Below are 7,999 nucleotides of genomic sequence, written 5' to 3'. Positions count from 1 at the left end.
TTAAAAAAAAAAAAAAAAAAAAAAAAAAAAAAAAAAAATTAAATTAAATTAAAAAAAAATTTTAAAGATGAGCATAAATTGATAATATAATTATCCAAACAATTCTGCTTATATACTTAAATATATCTTTTTCTCTTCTTTCATTTATGCTTTTCCTCATCCCAGTTTTTCCTTCCATTGAACAGTTTCTTTCCATTTCATAGTGACTTTTTGTACCTTTTATATTTTATTTACTGTTTAAGATTCTCACACTAGTGTGATAATATGATGTTTGCACATGTGGATCTGATTTATTTCACTTAATATAGTTTCTAGCCACATCTATTTATCTACAAAAGCCTCAAATTTATCTTTTTATAGCTGAATATACTCCATTGTGTAAAATTGTATCTTTTTTATTTCTTCAGTTGATAGGCATTTGGGTTTTTTTCAAGATTTAGATATGACAAACTGTGCTGCTATAAACATGGGTACACATACAGCTGTGATTTCAGTTCTTTTGAAAAATAATACCTAGGAGGGGAATAGCTGGCTTGAAATGGACCTCCAATTCTAGCTTTTTCAGAAATCTCCATAGTGATTTCCACAATGTTTGTACCAGTGTGCACTCCCACCAATAGTGGAGAAGCGTTCCTTTTTCCCCACAGCCTTTCCAGCATTTGTTATTGGTTGACTTCTTCAATATAGCCATTCTTTCTGGTATAAGATGGTACCTCAGACGTGTTTTAATTTGTATGTCTTGAATGATCAATGATGTTGAACATTTTTTCATGCATTTATTGTCATTTGTATCTCTTCATTTGTAAAGTGTATATTCATTTCAGATGCCCATTTTTTGATTGGGTCTTTGATTTTTTTTTTTTGAACTGGGGATTGAACTCAGCCCCTTGTACTTGCCAGGTAAGCACTTATTCTACTAAGCTATCTCCCCAGCCCCAGATCTTTGAATTTTTGCAGCCTGATTTATTTTTCATTTCTTCATATGTTCTAGATAGGAGTCCCTTGTCCGACAGTCTGCTATACTTGTTTCCCACTTCATGACTTTTCTTTTTACCCTGTTGGTGATTTCTTTTGATGTCCAGAAACTTTTCAAAATGATGAGATCCCCATTGTCGATTCTTTGAAGTATGTCTATGCAGTTTGATTTGTGGTCATGAGCTCCTTACCTACACCAATGTTCTTAAGGTTTCTACCTACTTTCTCTCCCAGAAAATTTAATATCCATTTTAATATTTAAATCTTTGATCCAGAATAGAATGATTTGTTCTAATGGTGTTTGTAAATGGGATCACAAGTCCGCATCTTGTACAGCAATTAACCACTAAGAAGAATATATGCAGTGTATTATTTGTTGAAACTGTCCTTCCGATATGATTTGAAACTGTCTCATTGCTATCTGTTTGTCAATAAAACTTTGAAAAAAAATTAAAAAATAAAAAAATAAAAAATAAATAAATAAATCTTTGATCCATTTTGACTGTAGTTTTGTACAAGGTGATAGGCATAGGTCTATTTTAAGCCTTTGGCATTTGAAAAGCCAGTGAAAACAATGTCTTAAAGCCTTGGGCAATCAGGCATTGTAGTACACACCTGTAGTCCCAGCACTAAGGAAGCTGTAGCAGGAGGGTTGCCTGAACTTCATAGTGATTTCAAGACCAACAGGAATGACAAAGTTAGACCATTGGGGGTGGGGAGAAGCTGAAGCTTCTCACAGCCACTTAAAGCCACAAATGGGTTTCATAATTCTGCACAGTCCTGAGACACTGCTGCCCATCTTAGAATACATGTGGTTATAAAAAGAGAAAAGTAAAAGAAACTGAAGGAAATTTAAATATACAAGAGAAAACCAAACTATTCTGCACTCTAAACAAAAGCCTAGCAATTTTTCCAACTCTGAATTTTAACCACACAAATCAGTTCCCCAAAAAAGTCCTGTCCTAGGTTCAAATAATCATGAGTAGTGAAGGAACTTGCCTCTCCACAAATGTCACTGATGACAAGTCTATGGCACGACACATCTTGCAATCTGTCCAAAATGTCCTCAAACAGTGAAGGTTCTTACTTCATCCAAATGGCACTCTATTTTTCTGTCATCATTACTTGGAGGCCCAACACTCTCTTTAATATTTTATCTAATTAAATGTTCAATGTTTTAAGTAAAGGGAAGCTATACCCTTTGGCAAAAAGGAGAAAAGGACTTATTCCAAACTAGCTCTGAGCAGATTAGTGGCTTATTTGCCTCAGGTCACAATCTCACCACATTCAAGTACGTCGAGTTTATTTATCAAAAGAAACCATTTGGGAGAGACTATAGTGGAACAGCAGACAGTTACATATTAGTTCTGTCCTTTCCTGGACACAGACACCCTCCTCTGTGACTGAGTGAATTAAAGTGGGGTTGGCCTCCTGGCTCCAAGATTTAAAGTTTTGTCCATTCTTTTGGATGGACAAGCACTAGGGAAGTGAATCATGCCCCAGGCCTAAGGACATTCTGACACTGACCATATTATAAAATGCAGCCCATGTGGTGTGGACCAAAAAAACTTAGCCACAATGACAGAGCTCTAAAGCTTTGGAAAGAATTATTCACTTTGGTTTTGGTATAATCTGTATAATGTGAGTCCATATACAGTACCTCATAACTGTCTTTTTCTTCCTTAATAAGCAAAAAAAGGAAACAAAGACTCTCTTGGTTTAAATTCAAAGACAATGCATGATTTATGTCATATTAGTGTAAAGTGGATGAATAAGCTGTTTGGGGGAGCACAGTCTTCAGTTCAGTGACTTGAAGCTGTGATGTTGAACCTAAGAGAAAGGTCAAGACCACCCCCTTAGGCCCTCCTGGGCTGCATATCTCTTTGATGTGTTACCACCAGATCTGCAGAATAACTTCAGAAGGAGTGGCAACAGCTACAAGCTTCAGAGCAGTGGAAAGCAAGTAGAATATGTGTATATTTTATTGAGGCATTGTCCTTTCACAGGTTCATACTGAATACCATGGCACTTGCCCTGGAAAATGCTATTGAGATGAGAGTTGCTGAAGTCACACTGAAGCATGTTCATATGAAGAAAACCTATGAGGTTCAGTCATAGAGAAAATTCATCTATGTGTATCTTCTAAAGAAAAGGTTGATGCATTCGGCAGTTTACTCTGTTCAGGCACCTACTGTTAATTTTTTTTTTTTGATATAGATACAAAATGTCTGACATACAGAATTTAAAAACAAAAGATTTATTTTAGCTCATGGTTTCAGAGATTAATGTCATCATAAAGGAAATGAAAGAAAATGAAAGAAAAAAAAAAGATAGCTGCTATGTGAGAACCAGGAAGCACAGAACAAAACAGGTTACTGAGAGGAAAGAGGAGGCAAAAGATAAGAGCCACAGTGTCACACCTCTGTGACAACCAGACACACCAACAGTGTGCTGTACTAGGATTCTGTGCACATCTCATGGCAAACAAGGCATTAATCAAGAGTATCACCAGACTCCAGGTAATATTTTCCTTCTGGCAATGTTTATGTGTTGAATGATGGAGTTTCATCATTTGAAGATGGAACTTCAGAGCTCAGAGAATTTACAATCTGAAGTCCTTGGGTTTCCCTGCCTCAATACCAGAAATTGTGTTTATTCAGGAATTGTATGCCTTATTGACACTTATTTTCTTGGTTTAAAATGAGTAAATCAAGAGTCGCAGTATGAAAAATTCTTGTCCATGAAAGCAACACCTTATTCGTGATTTTTTACCTCTTACAACAGCAGGGCTTCCCTCCTGGCTTTGCTTGCACTCATGATGTTCTCTTATAGTGATTTCCCCATTGCAAATTAACTCTGGAACTGTCTTAGCAAATGTAGGTCCCCGTTTGAAAAAAGCACGCACAGGAAAAGCCCCGAGCACAATAAGAAGACGAGAGTAACCAGGCATGGTGGTGCGTCCTGTAAACCCAGTCCTAGAGAGGCAGGTGTAGGAAGATCAGCCTGAGCTAAACAGTGAGTTCCAGAACAAGCTAAATTACATAACAAGACTCTATCTTAGAAACAAAAAAATGACAGCAGCAGCTCTGGAAAGTCAGGCGTAAACTCAGATTAAATGCAATTTAGGACAGGTCGGCCTCTTGGCAGAGAAATTGAATTAGTAGTGTCTGGTTTATAACCTCCCGCTTGAGTTCCACTCACACTGATTGGACAGTTTATACAGCCCGCCCTCGGCTGTCAGTCTTAGTTTCAAGGCAATGGAACGGGATCCAATCAATGTTGAGGGGGCGGGCTGTATAAACTGTCCAATCAGGGACCCAAGAGAAGGGAGCTTGTTTTCTGGCTTTAAAGACCAGATCCTGAACACTGCGCTGAGAGCTGCACAAGCTGCGAAGACCGCCTTGCTTTAGGTTTGCGACTGGCTGCAGACCGCGTGGGAATCACCCTGCAAGACCCTCCAGCCACGTAATGGTGACGTTGTGGGATGGGTGCCTGATATCGAGGAGACCGGGAGGCCTGGGTGGAAGCGATCAGAGCAGCAATGGCGGACCAGAGGCTCCGCGCTGCTCGCCTGTCAGTTCCTCCTGCTCTTGGGCCGCGCTCACTCCATCCCTCTCCCAGCCTGGGGCAGGGTTACTTTGAGGTCCCAGCACTGTGTCTCTCCACAGCCACCCCACCAGCCGAGAGTGCAGGCTCAGGCAGCTGCAGCCTACAACCACGTCTCCACTTGTGTGTGAAGAGTGGGAACGGTAGGGAGACGCAGTTTGGGGAGAGTCAAGCTGGAGAGCTGTGGAGTGCGGGATCCTTGGTCTCAGTCACTCCTCCAGGAGATCTGGAGAACCTCCGCTTTATGGTTGTCTGTGGTATGGGTTCTCAAAGCCACAGCTTAGTTCCTCAGGCCAACACTCCACTGTGATGAGAGAAAACTGCTGCAGTTCGAGTACATCTCCACTCAGCCAAACTAGGGACAAGTGATCATTAATGCCGCAGGAATTGAGAGAAAAGTTTTCCAGGTGTGGTGGTGCACACCTAAACTCCCAGCACTTGAGAGGCTGAGGCCAGACTATGGTTGCAGTTTCCAAGCCAGCCTGGGCTACAGTGAGTTTATGGCCAACATGAATTACAAAAAAAGAAAAGTAAACTAATGAAAAGAAAAGAAAGGTTTAACTTTTCTGGCAGTGTGAATCATTGGTAGACTGTTTGCCCAGCATTCAATCACATACGTAGCAAAATAAATAACAAATATTTAGAGGACACTTTTACAAAGAAAAAGACCACTTAAATGCGGTCTTCCCATACCATAGAGTTTAGAATGCTGAGAGACATGGAGATGTAAATATATATTAGGGAGTTGCTGTTATGGAAGACTTCCAGAAGGGACTGCTTGTTACACAGACAGTGTGAGAATCATTGAATTTGGGACTGTACATGGACATGTGATTTGGTAGGGGTGGAAAGGCAGAGGAGTGACATCTCATATAACTGCTATGCTCCTGGGACTATCGATATTGTTTTAAGAATTGAATTGCTGATTGAGGTGAACTTTATATTAAAGGAGTATTTTGGTAGGAGTGAAACCTGAAATCGGAGATCTCAGTGCTTAGTGATAAAAATTTTCTCTGCAGGGAGAAGAAAGAAAGTGGGAGAGGAGGGAATGGTGATGGTGGTAAAATGTACACCAATGACAGGGACAGTCCTTCCCTGAAGTCACATTGTTGTTAGTGTAACAATAAAAAAATGTGTGCTAGCTCAGTCTTAGTGTGGGTCAAACATAACAGGCATTAAGGAAGGAGAAAGCAGTAAAACTTACATAAATATATCTTTTGTTACTACGTATAAGGAAACTTAATCATTTTTTTTAAACAGGGTCCTGGTATGCAGTTCAGGCTGTCCTTGAACCTGTTTTGTAGCCCAGATTTGCAGCCAATTTGTGACAATCCTCCTGACTCAGCCTCTTGAGCTCCGAGCTTAGAGATCAGCACACTCATCCCTAATTGCCTTTGAGAAAAACATGAAAATTAGGAAACTATATTTTAGTTTTTATTTCATATTTTTGTCTTGTATCTACCTGGAGTGCACCTTTGAATGTTTTTGTTGAAAAAAAAAAAAAATCAGGTATACTTGGTTCATAAGATGTGCGATTTATCACCGTAAATAGATGATCAATCACCTGTTCCTCTTGATTTGTACTGCTACCCATAACAAATCTTGTTTGAGAATAAAGCAGAAATATTTCTTAATAATTCTTGTAAATGTAGTATTCTATATATTATCTCATGTTCAGCCTTAAATGAATGTAATTCTACAGTGTGTCCCAGTAAATGAAAAGAGAAACTTCTCTTTTTTGTTTGAGACTTGAAAGTGATGGGTTTGTTTTTTATGTTTTGTTTTGGTTTGGTTTTGGTTTTGGGATTTTTTGTTTTGTTTTTTTCTTTTTGAAGGGTTTGAGAGCTATTCATGTAGTGGCTTCTGACTTGGAATCTTGTAGCTTTGTTGAATTTATAGTTGTGTCACTTATTTTTAATATAGTTGTATTAAGATTATAATTTGACTATAATAACGAGCACTTTGGAGACTGATGGAGGAGGGTCAATGTGAATTGAGGTCGTCCTGGACTACATAGCAAGACCCTGTCTCAAAACACCAAATATATAGGCATGTGCACTGTTCCTGGCTACTGAATTTTAATTATGTGCAGGATGCTTTTTTTCTATGACTGTTGCAAATTTTTAAAGAATTTTTGATAAGGATTTATAAAGATGGATATATAAATGCTTAAGGTGAATCACTAGTTTTAGGTATTGATAGTCTTTCCTTTATAAAGAGATATGTGAGGAGGATTTTTTTTCTATAAAGCAAAATATTGGCACAGATTGAGAGCTGAAGCAGAGTGGACCATGTGTTAACTCTTTCATGGCTCATATTAGTTTTTGTAAAAATTGATACAAATTCAGTCTTCTGATAAAATATATTCTTAAAATGTAGTTTCTTTAAAATGTTCATCATATTCACATACGTAAATTCTTGTTCTTTTGATTATATTAAAACAAAACTTTTTTTTTCTGTTTTAAATTCTAGTAGGTCAAAAGCTTCATAAACAAACCTAAACAAAAGATGTCTTGTTTCTTCGTAGTTATTATTAAGTGTATAATAAACTTAAGAAAAAGTTTTGAGAGGTATTTATGCTCTGTCTTCTGGTTTGGAATCATGTAGCTTTTTTACTTTATATAAATACTGTTAAGTTTTTCAGTTGATCTCTGATAGGTGTTCTCGTCACTGTTCCAAAATGTCACATCTTGATAATTTTATCACTTGTGGTAATGATTGTGCCTCATTCATTTCGATCCTTAAATAACTTATTTATTTCTCTTCCTTGCCTTATACCATGACACATGAATTTTGGTTTTATGTGACAGAACAGTGGAAAGAATGAATATTCTTATTTATTTTCTTTTTTTTTAAAATAATATGAAACTTTTATTTGATATTTTGGACAAGAACATATCTAAGTAACCCAACTCCACTGTGACTTAGAAAAAGATCACTCCTTCAGCCCAGTGTAAGATTTAAATGCAAACTGTACAAGGGAGCATAGTAAATAAAACATGGTATAAGACTGCTGATGTCCTACAATACTTCCAGTCCCCAACCAGATCATATTCAAATACTGCTGGTTCCGATAGTTATACTGAAATAAATTACCTTCAAAAAAGAAAAGAGAAACCATTAAAAAGCCAAATGAAAATGTCTTAGTAACCATATATCCAACTGAAACTTCATCTTCTTAAATGAGATTTGCTTCCCACCCCCCAAAAACCTTTATTTTATTCATACTAAAGCCATAAATCTCCATACATAAGTATCTTCCTTGCCCAGTAATTCAAAGGAAAAAAAAAATCTAAAAACGATTAAGAAAAATGTAGGGATTAATAGACCTTTTGAATGTTTTAAATATTTTTCAAGGTTTAAAAAGTGTTTAAAGGGCTGGGGATATAGCTCAGTGGCACCTTCCTGGCAAGGGCAA

At 37.5% G+C, this 7,999-nt stretch overlaps 1 protein-coding gene across 1 annotated transcript in view; it reads left to right on the top strand.

Annotated features, from left to right (window-relative positions):
• Nucleotides 1-4,347: 4,347 nt before the first annotated feature.
• Nucleotides 4,348-7,999, top strand: part of LOC101585745 (zinc finger protein 721-like) — a 95,453-nt gene continuing 91,801 nt past the window's right edge. Inside the window, 1 exon segment of the mRNA XM_023721291.1 lies at nucleotides 4,348-4,446. Coding sequence (XP_023577059.1) covers nucleotides 4,444-4,446 — 3 coding nt within the window. The 5' untranslated portion in view covers nucleotides 4,348-4,443.

The sequence above is a fragment of the Octodon degus genome, unplaced genomic scaffold, assembly GCF_000260255.1.
Source record: "Octodon degus isolate 3935 unplaced genomic scaffold, OctDeg1.0 scaffold00081, whole genome shotgun sequence".
NCBI lineage: Eukaryota > Metazoa > Chordata > Mammalia > Rodentia > Octodontidae > Octodon > Octodon degus.
The sequence above is the reverse complement of the archived record's forward strand: the minus strand, read 5'-3'. Positions and strand labels throughout refer to the sequence as shown.